Source organism: Sander vitreus, chromosome 2 (assembly GCF_031162955.1).
Source record: "Sander vitreus isolate 19-12246 chromosome 2, sanVit1, whole genome shotgun sequence".
Lineage (NCBI taxonomy): Eukaryota > Metazoa > Chordata > Actinopteri > Perciformes > Percidae > Sander > Sander vitreus.
The window spans coordinates 26223136-26241119 of NC_135856.1; the positions used below are offsets into that span (position 1 = coordinate 26223136).

At 40.0% G+C, this 17984-nt stretch overlaps 2 protein-coding genes across 2 annotated transcripts; one reads left to right on the forward strand and one right to left on the reverse strand.

The window, feature by feature from the left end:
- The first annotated feature begins 1649 nt into the window (after positions 1-1649).
- On the forward strand, positions 1650-3801 carry apela (apelin receptor early endogenous ligand). Its single transcript, XM_078269833.1, has 2 exons — positions 1650-1740; positions 3710-3801. Exons 1-2 carry the CDS (start codon positions 1650-1652, stop codon positions 3799-3801), a joined length of 183 nt encoding a protein of 60 aa, XP_078125959.1.
- A 1470-nt stretch (positions 3802-5271) lies between these two features.
- Positions 5272-17945, reverse strand: tmem192 (transmembrane protein 192). The gene is made up of 6 exons (XM_078263012.1): positions 17820-17945; positions 16313-16468; positions 15432-15693; positions 15181-15303; positions 7575-7680; positions 5272-6032 (listed from the first exon to the last, which is right to left on the reverse strand). The coding sequence occupies exons 1-6, from the start codon at positions 17847-17849 to the stop codon at positions 5918-5920; spliced, it is 792 nt and encodes a 263-aa protein (XP_078119138.1). The 5' UTR covers positions 17850-17945; the 3' UTR covers positions 5272-5917.
- Positions 17946-17984: the final 39 nt, after the last annotated feature.

Here is a 17984-nt window from a genome sequence, read left to right on the forward strand (position 1 = left end):
TGAATGTGTGCGTACGTGAGTGAGTGTGTGTGTGTGTGTGTGTGTGTGTTTGTACGTTAACCAAATCCATGAGGAATTTCTGTCATTTCAAGCAACATTTTTGCAAACACCATAAAGCAATAAAGGCAACATTTCCTAAGACATTATGACACTGACACATACAGACACACGCAACTAAGAAAACCCACAAATGGAGAGACTCTTTTTGGCCTCTTTCGTCTATTTTTGAGAGCTAAAGAGAGCTGACAGTCCTATGCTTGTTCAAAGTCTCTGTGACTGTTTTGAGCCCCAGGTCCATTAGTGTCCTGCTGCTTCTCTAATCCTCATTCACATGTAATGGCTGACATTTCATCTTAATGTGTTAATTCATTAGCTGGGTGCTGAATGGAGAGTCTCAGTCCACAGAGACGGCTGTGAGCAGACACGCTAATGACTCCCCTCATTTTGCAAGAGTCACCGCAGAGCTAATGCCAAGTGACCTGGTTTACATGCTGCAGGAAAATCCCCTGGTATACCACCAACTGACCACCTGCATGAGAAGTAGGGCATGGTATTATTTGAATATTTCGATACTAGTGCAGATACAGTAGCAGAAATATATTAAGAAATATAAACAAGTTTTGATTCCAGATTATCTTCCAATACTTTTCTTTTAACCTGTCCTGCCTTATCTTGGAATACTCTAACACATTTTAGCCAATACTTAAAAAGAAAATTCTCCTCCGACCTTTCATCATCACACATGGAAATTAAAAGCATTCAATGTCCTATTATTATTGACCGGTTTCAATAATCAGTGCTACAGACACATTTTGGTCTGTACCAAAAACACTTCTTTGAGTATTGTTAGTCCAGTGCATCATTCATTCAATCAGGACCCCGGCCACGAAATGCTTGCCCCGCTCCACCACCCCACCACCACCCAAAAGCCCCAGATGTGTGTGTCCTCCTCAGTGCGGGGGTAGGGGACGACTGAAGGAGGGATCTGGCTCAATTCTCGGTCTTGAGGAACCTGCTACTTTTAACTACAGCTTCCTTAATCTTTGCTCTAATGTTATAAGACATTAATCAACATTGCCTGCTTCTTTAAATATTTCAGTCACCCATAGTTACACACACACATCCGTGCATACACAACTTGTATGGAGAGCATGTGTTCAAGGGGCAGTTGGAGGGTGAGGAGGGGGCTTCCTGTCATTTGAATTACCCTCTACATGTGGGGTCAATATGTGCAATGCTGAAGTGTGTGTGTGTTTGTGGGTGTGTGTGTGTAAGGGGTTGAGGAGGGGGCGGCTGTGGGAGCTACACCCCTCCCCAATAACCCCCCTTTCCCTTTAAAAAGGCTGTATAAAGGAGGTGGGGGGAGAAGCACCTTTGTCACTTTGCTCTCAGACATAGAGACAATCACACTCACTGGACACACAAACACTTTGGACACAGACATTCCTCAGGGACATACTTATTGTCCTGACAGAAGAGATCCTTCTGGGTACTGGACCCTCCCGTGGTGGGCCTTCTGGACTGAAACAGAGCAGGAGACAGAGTACCACATTGAGCATCATCAGTGCAGCTCAAAGCCAGAAGGACTCTCCAGACTTTTGGAAAATTATTAGTAACTTACCTCTTCAGAAGCTAACTGCTGCCCAGCCATGAGGGTTTTCAACCTGCTCTACCTGCTCCTGCTGCTCGTAGCCGTTGTAGCATCAGTCTCCTCCGCACCAGTCTCCTCCGGCAGACCAGGTAAGCGTCCCAAAACTTTTCCTATCTAGATGTCACGATTGGTTGGGCAGGTGTCCGTTAGAATCGTTCATAGTCACTTAAAACACAGTTTAAACACAGCCCGGCACTTCAACAGAGTTCTAAATCACTTCACAAGTTGAACTAGCTACCTAAGTTACAGGGAACGTTAACGTTGATCTAATGTTAGGTAACAGTAACGTTATTTGTGGTTTTTGCTAGCAAACGCTAAGTTACAAAAACTACCGTAGCTAACTATCACTGGTGAAAAAGACCTAACGTTAGCTTGAACATATTTTTAATTAAAACTGACAAACAAAAACAAAAAACACTAACAATGTATTAGCTTATTGTTTTTTTTGGCTGCGGTTATGATTTAAGCGCGATAATACACCATCAATCATCGTGGCGGGAAGGATGTTAGCGCTAACGCTACAGCCTGGTCTGTAGTTAGGGATCACTCACGTTATATGGCCCGTTCATGAGTTGGCGTACACTGCGTAAATACGATAACTCTAGAAATATACGGTCACCGTTTAAATAATAAGTTTTAGCAACCTATGGCAAAAGAGCTGTAAAGCCAACTTACCTGCCATTAACGTTACATGTAAATATAATAAGTAAGGCGATCGAATTAGCTAACTAAAATAGGCTCAAATCAGTGATATATATATATATATATATATATATATATATATATATATATATATATATATATATATATATATATATATATATATAATGCAGATGCTTGCTACTTAAACCACTACAAATATGTTACACGTTATCTAGGATCATTTACATTTATCTGGGGTGAAAACATGACTATAACGACATTAAGTAACATTTTTTTCCCACTCTTTCCAATTTCGCCAACATTGTCTGAATGCAGCACTAGCACAACGAGTGTCGTGTTTGTGTTTTAAATGATAAACGTCATATTCGTCTTTATAACTCCTTTTAAAACTTGGCTACAAACGAGCAACGTAAGATAAAAGTTTTGCCAAGTGGAAGAGCAGACATCATGCTGCTCTTGCCTCATGTAGGCTCAACGTTAAAAAAAAAAAAAACAGGTGCGCTTTTTTGCGCAAGTTGGTTTGCGGCGGAGACATACAGCCATTGAAACAGAGGCTTTGGGTCGTCATTAGGTAGCTACATGTGATGATGGAGAGGAGAGGATGAAGAGGGAGGGACGGGAGCAGAGCGCCGCCGGGGATCGCACAACGACCCCAGTGAGTCCCTTTGTCCCCGGCTGGAAGGCACTCCGGCGTGCTTTTGTTAATCAAGGTGTTAAAACGCCATGCAAATACCCGAGCTTTATTAACATGACATGGAGTAGCAGTGCCAAGTGTAAAGAAGCCTACCTTCAGGCGTGGGGAGCAGTTTCTTTCAGAGGAAAGGGGGGTGGGGAGAGGGAGGGAGTCATAAAGTCATCTGGCAGTTTATCTCTTCCTGGGCTTGGCTGGCAGTCTGTGAACCGCAGGAGTCAAAGTGGATTTATTAGGGACGTCTAAAAATAATCATGTGTTAGGTCTGTGTGTCCCAGTTTATTAGAATGAGCTCGCCCTGCTTTTGGTAAATGGGCCCTAACAATAAAACCCATGAAAGCGGGGATACATAGACTAGGGTCAACAGAGGATATTTTAGGACATAATTAGTCTTCGGTAGTTTAAAAGTTATACTTACTTAAAAAGTGTCGCTGTAGGAGACGTTTTGTCGTTTCTGGTGATAAAAAGCTCGGGCTGAGTTACACTCCTCCATCTGGGATTAATTAGGTCTGTCAGGTGATATGCAAGGGCCGCCTGTAGACATTAAATCTTGCTTAAAAGGACTTTTACATCTAAAATGACATTTGAAAAGCTGTTACTTAAAATATATTTATTGTATGCTACAAATATTATCTATGTTATAAAACAATCAGCTCATCCAGTAGCTTTATTCTGCATATTAAAATGAAACCTCTTTCTTTCAGATTTCCTCTACCTAAGGAGAAAATACCACAGACATCACTACTGCCCCCACAGAAGATGCATGCCTCTCCACTCCAGAGTACCCTTCCCCTAAGGTAAGACATTTGCACTCATACATGTGTTTCTGTGTAAAAAAAAAAAGGTTATGAGCCGAGCTTTGCGATACATGGAACAAAACAGGTTACAGAGCCAGCAGGTGGTAGTTAAGAAGGTGTGTGTGATTGGTGGCAGAGGTGTGTATTCACGCAGAACAGGAGTGCATGGGGAGAAAGGCTCAGGCATAAATCTCACTAACGATGAAGAGGAAGGCTTTACAGCCACGAGGAGTGTTTGGGTAAAGGGAGTTTCGGCTTTAATTTTTGGACTCCTGTACAAGCACAGTTACTTGTTGTTATCTTATTCTGAACTCCTTTTTAGCAGGATACTACATTATGTTTTTCCATTACAGGTTGAAGAACAAGAATGAGGGTGACCTAAGGAGAGAAATGCGAATATGAAGCAGCTGCAGTGTGTGGCCCAAACACCATGGATGGGTCCCAGTACAAAGACATAGATTGTGAAGTCGAGGAGACATCCTGCCAATGCCCTCCAAATACACAGAAAGAAACTGTCTTTATTCCCAACAAAATATAAACCAAGCATCATTTTGGCACCCTGGTGGACACAGATCTGGGTTTGTCCAGTTGCAAGCGCCTTCCCTCTTCGTCTTCAAAAGCCGATGCTTTTGTATTGAACAAGAACAAGGGAAAAGGAGCTACAACAACACCACCACTACAAGTATATTCGACACTCGACTTAAAAGCTACGGACCAAAGAGCTGGAAACATCTTAGTGACTGCAGCTACGATGGACAGCATCCACAGTATTCCTACAATGTGTTTATTATGCATGTATGCACTTGAAATGTTTATTGACTTACGTTTTAAACTTTTTAATAAAAATATATTGATGTAGTGTTTTGTTTTTACTTCGCAAGTTTGTGTATGTTAATATAACAATCGTCTAAAGAGTCCAAATAAATGTGGCAACTTTGAAGTATGTTGGTCATTGTGAAATCCAAATTTTAAGCCAGACTCCATTTCAATTTGGGATACTTTTGGCAAGGTCAGAAAAAAATTCTTTAAATAAATGTGTAACCCAAAAGCCTAAAATCAAACATGGCTCCTGATACCTGCCGTACTCTAGATGAATCGGGGATCTCAGAAGAAGCCACATGGGAAAGTCATAAATGCAGCGTTCCCTGTGGAGATACGAACGTCAGAGCATAAAAGAAATCACAATGGGGAGCAAACACCAAGGGCTCAAAATGACGACCTCGATATTTCGTTAACGCAGATTCCCGTGATTGTTGAAACTTAACAGAAAAGGTGAGGTGGTAAAAGACATTCACACCGGTTAATGTTGACGCTGCAGTGTCTCTATTGTTTGGGCTCTTCCTTTAGCTCTTACAGTATATCATACAAAATAAACACAGACCTGCAGTCACGTACATGGGTTTCACTGAAGTATTGTGTCAACTGTCACTCCTGAAAAGGCTTAAACAGAAATTAGATGAAGAAAAGCGTGTGTGTATTACATATTTATTGGGATGTGGTCACAAATACACAAGCTCGATGATAGAACAGATTCATTCAAACTACTCCCAAATAAAGCATTTACTCATTCAGACAGATAAAATAGCATGTACGGACGTTTACAGCATTACACAATCTCTTTTTTTAGTTTGACCCTGATAACCTCTGCCTCCTGTATCTCCTACCCTTTCAGCTCCTCCTTAGTGCCGATAATCTCTAAAAAAAAAAAGAAAGAATTCCGCCTCCTCTGTTTCTCTCACAGTAACACAAGCGGCAGTATAAATGGGTCACCGGGGCTCTTAACACTGATAAAAACCCCTCATCTCTGATCTGTGACCCATGACTCCCCACTTCCTCCTCCCACCTAGCTTCTTTTACTGTCCTCCACTTACAGCTCACCTCCTCCTGTGTTATCTGTCCATCTCAGGTGCCTTGTGGAGAAGCCCTCCCATCTTAAGTCTGTGCGCACAGGTGCTAGTGTGCACAGGGATTGCCTTAGTCTTTTTATCCCGTGTTTCTTCTAGCTCCAGTCTTCTCTTTCATACCAACCGATCCCCCTCTCCTTTGTGTTAAGAGAGCCGAGTGAATCATCAGGCTCTGGTTCACAGGGAGGAGGAGGAAGAGGCTGGACTGTGGTCAGTGCTGAGCAGTGAGGTTGATCAGCCTCTTGCTCAGTAAGGTGTTGTGCTGTTTCAGGTACTCTATCAGGTCAGCCTGCTTCTCGACCACCTCCTCCAGACTGGAGCCCTCTCTGTGAAACACATAATAGCACATACAGTAAGCCCCTTTTCACATGTGGAATCCGTAACATCGCTGGCTTCATTTGTTCTGTTTCGTCTGTTTATGGATAAGGCTGTCAATATTCTATATTGTTCCTATTGTCCACCAACCCATAAAAAAGACTAAAACCAAGTATGGCTTGTCCAAAGCCTGATATTGCTTTTTATTCTGTGCCATAGAGCTTCATTAAAAACTCTTTAAACTAAAAGAAATGAGCTGCTAGGGTTGTGTACCGAATTCAAATCTTTTTAGGCACCGACCGAATTGCCACTAAAGTATCGAGTATCGAAAAATGCTTTGTCATTCAATACCTAAGGAGCAAATCTCATCAGCGTCAATGAGCCAATAAGCACGCAGCATGTTTCTACCAAGATCTAATAATGTGTGTGATTGGCTGTCTAATGTTACACGTAGTACAGGCATGCAGGAAAAACTCAGACTGGGCTCACGTAGAAATAAATAAAAAGATTTGTGTCGTAATGTTTTTTTTTGTTTTATAAAATTGGTATCGAAAAAAGTAGCGTTTAGGTATCGAAGTCATAGTACTGGTGTCGGTATCGAATATTTTTTAACGATGTCCAGCCCGATGAACTACACTGTTGCACTGTATGGCCACTTTATTTGGAGTCAATCCCAAACACACCGTACAACTGTGGTAAATATTAAGAAGCGTAACAAATCAGTGGATGAATATAGTCCCCAACAGATACACAGTTTACTGTTAAATTAGTGACGTGTTTTAAGAAATCAGTAAGCTCTTCTTTAAAAACACATATACATCTTCAGTAGGAAAAAATGGGCTTGTGGCCACAGACAGGCTAGAGAAGTAAAAAACAAACAGAGTAAAGCATTGCTGTTGTGGTTTTTTTCAAGGGATTTGTTCAACAAAACCAAAAATATAGAACGTGGCCAGCCATGTACTGCATATATTTTCTGGTACATGAAAGGGAGTGATGGTAGAGGCTGAAGAATGCAGTGAGATGAAAAATAATGATATGAAGGAAGAAAAGTGGTCTCAGTTTTCTGAATAGGCTGCAACAGTAATGGATTTTAAAATGGATTTTATTTATCAGTTGAAGAACACCAGGGACTAAAAAAGAACAAAAATGCTACGTTTGGACTTACTCCTATTTGCTGATGTGCTGTATGAATAAAACATTTTGGCGTGGCTAAAGGCTGGGAATTTAAGGAGGAAGACTGATGGTCTAATGATTGCTGTAATTTCCCAAGGACTTTATGAATAACTGAACATACATTTTGTAGATGGATTCAACATGAAAAGAAAATCCTCATCAACTTAAAATTGGTCCCATTAAAAGTTTTTCAAAGTTTGTGAACTCAGACCAAAACCCACATTTGTTATGTCTTTGTGCTACTGAAAAGATTGCAGTTTGTAGAGGCAACTCGGAAGCTCAAGCATGAGAGCGACACATAAAACTTGCCAGCACTTTTACATAACATGTCATGAAAGTAAAGGATAATAGGCATCGTTTGTGGGACAAAATGTATGTACCTGAAGCCGGTCTCCGTCGGCAGGCTCGTGATACTGTAGGTGTGTGAATACTCTTCTTGGCTCACGTCTGGTGCAGCTCGCTCCCTGTTGAACCGCATCACCTGGACTAAAACCACAACCAAGACATATTCCATTACTTCAAACCAGTGTTTTACCTTGTCAGCTGCACATATAGACACACAGACATTATCGGCCAGTGAGAGCTGTCCTACAAACAATCACTTAGGTGAGAAACTGCACACATTTGTTTTTTGTTTTTTTTTACTATTTTCCATCCCTCTCCCTCTCCTAAACACACAGGCTGTTATATCCTGCACTTAGTCCTTATGGGCTGCCGTTTCCTGCACTCAAACCTCTAATTCTCACACCCTAAACATACACCTTTACACAAGAGGTGGGGTTAGCAGCAAGGTGTGGGTGTGGAGCACCCAGTAGCTGCAAGAGGAGCCAGAGACAAAAATATGGGCGATGTTGATGCTGTTTGAATTAAGATAAGGCCGTGGTGTGTGTTTGGTTGCAGGGCAAGTGTGTGAGGAAGGGCATAGGGAGGAGCTGCCTGAGTATTGATAAGACTTGAGTGTCATTAGCCGGAGGAAATTGTCAGGGAGGCTCTAAAGAGCGCTATCTTTACTTTGCTACAGTGCAGCATCTCAGCATCCACACTCACATACAATCTAAAGAAATACTGCACATTCCTGCATAATGAGGCCCTAAATCTCTCTCTCTGTGTGTGTGTGTGTGTGTGTGTGTGTGTGTGTGTGTGTGTGTGTGTGTGTGTGTGTGTGTGTGTATGTGTAAACACAGCAATAGTAAGCAGGTATATGTGAGAGAGACATTCCAGAAAGACAGAGAAATGAAGAGGTTTATTTCAGAAATGACAAAGCAGTAACACAAACTGCTGTCAAATAAATACCAACAGGGTCAAATGTTGCCCAGTCTTTAAAAACAAGCTTGACAAATGTTTGCATGTACAAACATTACTGAGAATAGCCAGGTTAAGGTAACACTTTGATTAAAGCATTTATATTCACAGTGTTTAATAGAAGCATCACAAAATCATGAACTTTCAATCACGCATTTACAACTGATGATAATAGATTTACTTTGATTATCGAACACTTTTGACTGCGGTGCTGTTCCTCCATTGCTTTGCATGCATTTCACCATTCTTATATACTGTCTATGATTTCACCTTGTGAACTTCGTAGCTTTTGAACAGAATAGAAAACAACCAAAATAGAAACAAGAACCCATAAATGAAGAAGTGGCAAGCATTTCTCTTTGTGGTACTGGTTGATATCACAGAAACAAAGTCATATCTTATTAATCTTGTTTTATTTGGGGGAAAGTTTTTAAAAGTTGCTGCGGGATATTCCTTAAATATCAATGCATTTTTAAGGTTTCTTAAGCATCCTAAACTTTATTTTAGAAAGATTCCTACCCTGAATAAGTGCACACACAGAAAAGGGTGAAGGGTTATTAGAATGATGTCAGTCAAGATATTCAGGCGGTCCCTCAGGTCTGTGGAATTCTGTGTAAAACAGCGGGCTAAAAGCAGATAGAGATACCAGCATGGATTGATGGATGGACAGATTGAGGGAGGGAGCAGTGTAAAGGAAGTGACACATTTCACACGTCCCTGTTAGAGACTCACACACTCACACGGCCGGACAGACAGTGCTCAGACTCAGTCTCTACTCAGATCAGTCGCCCATTAAGAAGTGCACATTTCCAGGTGATAACAGTGGAGCTGCAGAGGTGCTAACAGCTGATGGTACCAAATATAGTGCTCACAACTCTGCACTGTCCGAATCAAAAACAAAGAACTGGAAGGAAATGGATCCCAACAACCACGGCGCCTGACCAGAGTGACACAAGACGAAGGAGAAGAGCCGTGTGAACAACTTTAAGTTGCAACACGGCACATTAAAAAGGAGTTCAAAGAAGTATGCGAGCCTACAGTCTGTTGGAAAAGAAATCCTGCTCATGAATCGGTGTCACGTGCAGGAGCTGTCGATGTGGGAAAAGGTTCAAAGACTTCAAGGAGAGATCGGAGGAGAGGCTCAAGCTTTCTTTTGACTTATCAGCAATCTTCAACAATAAGCAACGCACATATACAAGTGTCCAAGCATCTCAGTATGGATACTGCACTGAGAAACTGACATATAACTAAGTTGTCCACAGTTACAGTTTTGCTAGTTTTAAAGGATGAACACAGCTTGTAAATGTACTGTAATGTTGGACTGGCACTTAAAACTTAAAAAATGTAAACTGCAGAAAATGACAAGGGGCACTGTTGTGACTGATGGTTAACATACAGGTCTGTCTGTTTATAACGTTAAAAGGATTGAGATGAGATAATACCTAAGAATAGAAGTAAAAATGAAAGGTTTTGTTGAGATGAACTCGAGTTTAACTTTTTACAACGTTTTTGTATACTTTAGTGAATATCATTAACATGACATAATGCTTTCATACTTATAGGGATATTGACTTTGCCCACTCTTTGTATGGACTTTCAGTAATGGAACAGGTGTGAACGATTAACAACCAGGTATTTATGAGCAAAAATATGTTTCAAATGTACGATGAACATCGTCATTAGGTACAGAGGGGTTTGTGTGTGATAGGGGTATACTGTCGGAGAGTGTGTGTGCTAACCCTGTGCCCTGCAGTGCTTGCACCAAGTTCTGGCGAGGCAGAGGAGAGAGAGATGTATTCTAAGTTAAGCCTTTGAAGGCCAAGACATGGCTTTGATGTATGCATGGGGGTCTATAGAGGAGAGTGTATTCATGTTAAAATGAGAGAGGCAGAAACATACAGCAAACCTCAAAGACAGACACAGACACACACACACAATGAGCACGCACTTCAAAGAGAAGTTGAACGAGGCCTTCCTGTATGGACTTCATAGCTGCAGGCATTACATCTCTCCTTCTGTGTCTCCTCTAAAAAGAGTTTTTCTTTCCTCCTCATGAACTCTCTGATGTCACCTTGACTGCATCAGTCTGCTGTGCTTGTTTTTGTGCTCTAAAAAGGTTTGCGCTGTGAGGCGTCGCTCTGTTTGCGTCGTGCCTGACTGCACTGATCTGAGCAGGAATGTGGTGGGCGAACACAGATACCCCCCTCACACACTGGATCAGCCTCACTGTAAACACAGGGACAATGTGTGTGTGAGTGTGTGTGTGTCTCTGTGTTTGGGTGGAGTGGGTCGAGGGCTACCCTTTGGCTAGGCTAAATCCTAATGCCTCTTATCTTCTCTCCTTGCCTCTCTGGTATCTCTTGCCTCTATCTGAGCCCTTCAGCTACCAAACACACCTTTAATATGGATTTCCTTTCATTACAGATTCTTCAATATCCTCGGATACAGCAGCTTTAATAGCAGTTTTCCTTTGGTGAGAGGAAGGCCAGTGTATTGGACACCAGGAAACATTCTGGGGGAATATCTAAATATATTATTGTCTATAATTGAAAAGATATAGAGATATATATATATATATATATATATATATATATATATATATATATATATATATATATATATATATATATAACAGATTACAAATAACAGATTTGTATAATTTAAATAACACACTTAAGCAGATTTATCCCAGACTGGAATACTAATACTAGTGTGGGGCTGGCTATAATTGAAAATGCTTTGATAGCAGGAACAATTATTGAACCCAAACTACATCAGGGTTTAACTTGGTGTTACCACAAAACAAAGTATCTACAAACTTTGCCTGAATAAAATACAGTCTAAATTATGACTTACTTTATATGACAGTTTTCAAAAGTAGGTGGTACAGACACATTTAGGTTTGATATCCAGCACTGTACTTGGGCCACGTCCACCCATACCAAAACAATCTTTTTCTTCCCCGTCTTCCCTGGCATCGTTTCAAGAATAGTTGCGTCCAAACGGAACCATTTGTAAATGACTCAACGCGCTACTTCATATTCCAGGCCTATAGGTGGCGCTGTTCCTGCTACAGAAATTCACCAAAAACGGAGAAGAAGAAGGTGGAGCATGCACATAAAGTTTGTGCTCGCGCACAGTAGAAGAAGAAACCAAACACAAGAAGAAGACGACGGAAATGGCTAGTGCAAGGAAACCAGAGTCGTTTGTGTGGACAGTTAGCGAATTGTTGTTGTTATTATGAGACGTCGTCGCGGGATAAGAGGTCGAAGGCTAGAGGTCGAGGGGTGAGGCGATGACATTATCGATACGCAAGTATGCGGCTTCGTTTGGACGCAAGGGCGGCGTTTTCAAATTTTTTCACCCTGGGACCAGGTTTCAAAAAAGTGTGTCTTAAGGATTCGTTTGGACGATCGGCTAAAACGATGTAAAACGCGTGCGTTTATACCAAAAAGCGTTTCCGTGTGGATGGCCCCTTGTTGTCTGTACTTTTATTGTATGTCTGTATTGTATTTCAATGTTGACAATGAAGACTAGAGGCACACACACCGTTGCTTGTAATCGGGATCTTTAAATAACCAATGAACTACGTGGGAACTTAATCTGAAGATTGAACCTATGCCTAGCCCAATGTGATGGACATCAAACAGACATCAATGAGATGTTCACATGGAATTCTTCATAAGAGTTTTCATACCTACAAACCATGCAAAGCTCAGGATTTGTATTTAACATTAAAAAACCTTATTACAGAAGTCCCATTGCATACATTCCAATAGCGACACCTCCAACAGAATAAGTCATTTGCCAATGACCAAAAACCATATATAATCGTTGGAGAGTACCAGCGACAGGCACACATTGTGCTGGACGCAGTTTAAGCCATGTGGTTAAAGTTATGAATTGAAAGAAAACAACTTGGTTAGATGTAGGAAAAGATTGTGGTTTGGAGTAAAATAAGTATGTTTGATTATACCTTATGTGACATAAGTTAAGTACGTGGTGTAAGTTAACTTATATACGTAAATTAAAATAAGTCAACGTTGACTTTTGATTTCGGACAAGGATGTTTACAGCAACTACACAAAATGTTCTATAGGTCACATTTCATAATAAGTAAACTAAATCATTATTAAGTTATTAGAGGGCCAATGCAGAATTCAAACATACAGTGGTGCTCATAAGTTTATGAACCCATGCTAAAGTTGACTAAAAACATCATCTTTTGGAAATTGATCTTAATGCCTTAATTAAAGAAAATGAGGAAAACCTAAGGACACCAATATTCTTTGTGAATGAATAATGTATCGTAAATAAATACATGATCTTCCTTAAAATACAGGGGGCATAAGTAAGTACACCCCTATGTTAAATTCCCATAGAGGCAGGCAGACTTTTATTTTTAAAGGCCAGTTATTTCATGGATCCAGGATACTATGCATCATGGGGTACTTTTCATAAAATCATCTCGGAATGCAAATCAAACCAGCTACTAGGCTAACTGAAATAAAACCATGGCAATCTCTAGGTATGGTGAAGGGTATGTGATGATGTGGGGAACTTTATCAGGATGCATAGTATCCTGGATCCATGAAATAACTGGCCTTTAAAAGTAAAAATGTAACATAGGGGTGTGTACTTATGCCCCCTGTATTTTAAGGAAGAACATTTATTTATTTATGATTTTTTTTTTTTATTCCTCTTTTTAAGTCAACTTTAGCATGGGTTCATAAAGTTATGAGCACATAGAACAGAAAATTAGAACAAAACATGAAATCAAGCAGAGTCAAATCAGGGGATGTTTCGTGAAACTTATAATTTAGCCGATCCTAATGATGATACCGTGTACAACGACAAGCTGACCAGCTTCTCAGCATATGAGCAAGTATGAGAAGAGAGCATGTTGGGATAATTATTAATGTCGCCACCAGTCAGCAGTTTAGTATGAACTACAGCATGTTGTGATACTTTCCAGTGTTTCTATGTTGTTGTTTTTTGTGGCAGTCTAAGTTCAGAATTCAGATATATGAGAGCCAGCTGCAAAACAGCACTTCATTCACAAGGTAAGTTTGGACTTGTTAAATCAGTTAGTCATACATTTGCCATTTTTACACATTAAATCAACATTATGGCAGTCATTTGTCATTTAATCCAATACTTCGGACTGCACAAAGGCAAGGAAATAATAATATAATAAATGCACAAAAAAAACTTAACAGCATTCAGCATATTCTCTCAAATGCTGTGACTTTTTCACAGCAAATGAAGTAATGTTTTACAGTATGGGCAGTATGTTCAGTTGTGTTGTAAGTTTTTGCAGCTTAAGGCCATTTCAAGTGAAAACACACACGGGAGTCAGGTGGAGTTAACCAATTTGTTCCTGACCTCAAGGGCACATAGGCATATAAAAAGACAATAGGTAGATAGATAGATAGGTACGCGCATCATCCAACACAGCAACACACACAACAGTTTGATTGGTGTTTGTATCAGAAGCAAAACATCAGCAGATCAGCAGAGAGAGGGAGGGAGGGAGAGAGAGAGGGAGGACAGAGAGCTGAATGGTTGATTGTCATGCTGTCGAGTCTGAAAAGGGCAGGGCAGGTATTGTGATGCGAATGTACTCAGATAGAGAGTGGGGGTTAGTGTGTGTGTGTGTGTGTGTGTGTGTGTGTGTGTGTGTAATGTAATCTACAGGGTGTGTCTCTCCATACACCACTCCTGATATTATATATATATATATATATATATATATATATATATATATATATGTATACTACCACCCTCCACAGGAAAATGATGCTGCGTTGCTCTCTGCAACCCTGGAATAAAAACCCACTCTGCACAAAAACTATTAAATGTGAACTCATCGGAGGAAAGTCTCATAATATCATAATTCAGTGAAATTAGTGAAGTCTGGGGATGTGATAGGAAAAAGGAAATTCCCAAAGAGACCTGGGAAAATTGTATCTTTTTTCATACCTCCTCCATTAGCCTACGTTAACTGCCAAGTTGCCTTTTAGAAAGTAGAATACTTAGGAAATGGACAAAAAGTGTCATTTGAGAAAGCTGTTAAGACATTTTGTGGCTATTCAGGGTATTTATACTGCTGCTGATTTTACATTTTCTACATTGCTATTTAGATATTGTACATTAGCTTACATTATTGTACATTATTGTACATGTTTTTTACTAGTCTATAATTTTCTTGTTCTTTCTTTCCATAGTGTTGTGTTTATAATGTTCCATTCTGGCCACTTACAAGTCACTTACTTGTACTTTTTTTTAGGTGTATTCATTTGAGTAAAATATACTTTGTTCTATCTTTTTTAAGGCATATATTAAGGCATAAATTTGAATGTTGTTAATCTCTGAAATCGTGTTCTTACTACTGGTATTTCAGTTTATATATTAAATTTAGTGGGAGTTGGGTGTGGCTTTGTAGTTTAAACACAAAAGTTTATTGTTAGCTGTACACTGTATATGTTTTTTTTGGGAGGGCGCGTGCGTGTGTGTGCGTGTGTGTGTGCGTGTGTGTGCGTGTGTGTGTGCGTGCGTGCGTGCGTGTGTGTGTGCGTGCATGCATGCATTGAAAGTGTGATATCCTAGTCAATCGCATATCTGCAATCCCAGAGTGAAATAATCTTACTCAATATTAGAATATCTTAACTGAGATCAGTTTACCTGTGTAATAGAGCAGGCAAGGCAATGCCACCAAGAACTCCAACCCCAGAACACTGAGCAGCATGTAGGTTTGGACAGTCGGTGATAATTGTACAGCCAGAACAACCAGAAGCAGAACATTTCCTGCACACAAACACACAGAAATACAAACACACACGCTCTTCGTTTAGCATTACTGCCATCTTGTGGAGAAAACTGACACGTGCAGTAAATAGATTCATAGTTCCTTGACAACATGTGTGCAGCCGTACCTGTAGAGTATACGATGAGCGGCAGGTGCTTCAGTCGCTGCGTCTGTCTGTAGAATCGCAGGTATCCTCTGCTCCTGGCCTGGCTGTGGTGGTGCTGCACACACCCAGTGAACAACAGCACCAGCAACCATAAACACACCTTCCCAAACACGATGACACTGTCGCCTCGCACGTTACCCAAAATACTCGCACACACCTCCTTTTGGCCTAATTCCAACACACACAGCACTGCCACACACATTGACAGCACCACGTACACGACCTGAAACAAAGAGGAGAGCACTGCAAGTGAGACAGATGTACAGAGCAGGAGACGTTAGCACAGACCAGCACCTACTTTGAATATTATTACACGTAGAAAACAAAAAGGTCACTTGGAGTATCCTGGTTAAGAGGGCAGATTAGATAAATGCCTTTACATGTGCTGCATTAGTCAGATTACTCTCGAAAGGTGATCTGTCATCGGCCAATTATTTTCTCAATTCATCGATACGTTGACATCTTCAAATGTCTCGTTTTGTCCAATAAACAGTCCAAAACCTATTCAGTTTACAATGATATAATCCAAAGAAAAGCAGCAAAACAGAGAAGCAAGCAAGCAAATGTTTACCATTTTTGCTTGGAAATGACTCAGATGATTAATCGATTATCAAAATAGTAGCACATTCATTTTCTGTTTGCCACTGTCGACTAATCAATTCATTGACTAATGCTTTCAGTTTTAAATATTTATAAAGTGGAAAAAATATCACAATAACAATAGTAGCATGATATCAAAACAAAAAAGTTTTTATTGTCAGGTTACTGCTGATAATAGGGACTAATCTCATCACTACAGTGAATGTAAACACAATGCCTGTGTAAATGTGTGCAGATCATACATGCAGCAGAGACAGCAGGCCAGCATGGCAGGGTGTCGGTACAGTCTGAAACTCTCTCCTGATGGCCGAGTGGAGGGCGTCAGCAGAAATCAGAGGTCCGTCCACCAAAGAGTCCTCCTCTGTGCTTCGTGATATGTCTACTGAGGAGCCTGCCGGCTAAAACACACACCATATTATTAAACAGTAGGCCTGTGATTTGACCATTTATATATAATTTCCTACGACTAAACTATATATACTGTATATTCCGTATATGCTATGTGCCGTTGACCACCATTGTATCGCCGTATCTTATTAATGCACACTGATCTAAGGTAACATGCTGTACATAACTTTCTAATGTTCCACCTGATTTATTTGTATTTTTCTTTTTAATTGCATCCCTTTTCCTACCTACTTGTCTGTTTCTAGTGTTGTTTTAATACCAAATTTGAGGAGCGAGGAGTGAAAAAAAAAAAATATTCACATTAAAGAAGCTGGAATCAAAGAATGTTTAACTTTCTTTCATAAAAAATAACTTAAAAGCGATGACTCGACTATCAAAATAGTTGGCGATTAATTTAACAGTTGACAACATAATTGTTGTAGCTCTATTATTAATAAATACACTATGATGTATTATTAAAGGTTAAGAAAAGTAGACCAATATATAAAGAAATTAAAATGAGCTCTACCTTTACCAGCCGCAATATTAAAGTGATGTACCCATTAACGCATTAATAACGATCATATACATTATTCTGAAATGAAAAACAAGTATTTTTACTTCTGATACTTATTTGAATGGTAATACTATCGTATTTTTGCCTAAGTAAAATGTTGAATACATGACTTTTACTTGTAACAGAGTATTTCTACACTGTGGTATTGCCACTTCCACCACTGCTCTTATATTATATTGTGTCTCAGTGCTTATTAAAGACCAAAGCATATTTGTTTGTACTCATGTGACGTTTACTTATCGTCCTACAGTAATGACTCATTCCCCATTAAATAAATATCATAAATTAACAACGAATTGACTAAAAAAAGATACGCACCACCGTTATTCAATTAATGGACTAAAGGGAGCAATAATAACAGCTGTTGAATTTAAATGAAATATCTGTGTTAGTCATGGTGTTGATGCCTGGAAGAAAAACTGAAACTAAAACGTTTGCTGTGAATAATCTAAAATCTGCACCACAACAATCTTATTTTCAACATTCGCACTGAAAACAGGAAAGAGCTGAGAAACCACGAGATAAAAGCTCACCAGTGTAAGCTTTACTGCGTGTTAGAGCTGTTTAGAGTTAACGTCTGGCTAATTTGATCATTTATAAAAGATAACTGTTGCTACACGACAGAAACACAGTCGTATAGCCTGCTGTTTTTAGCTCACAGGCCTGAGTTAGCTAGCTAGCTAGCTAGCTAACTCAGGCTAACTGCCACCAGTATTTACTGCTCTTTACCGAGCAAGCCAACCGTTGACATCGTAACCAGCTACCGTTAAACGGCATGTACATACTGCATAAAGAGAGGGTCCCTTTGAGTCCATTTTGTTTTGATGTTCGACGTTTAAAAAAAAGAAATGACAAATCAACAACAAACAACCAGTATAAAAAGGGGCGGCCAGGCACACTTCCGGTCCCCTTATTTTATGGTTCCGTTCTCTGTTAAACATTGGTTCCTA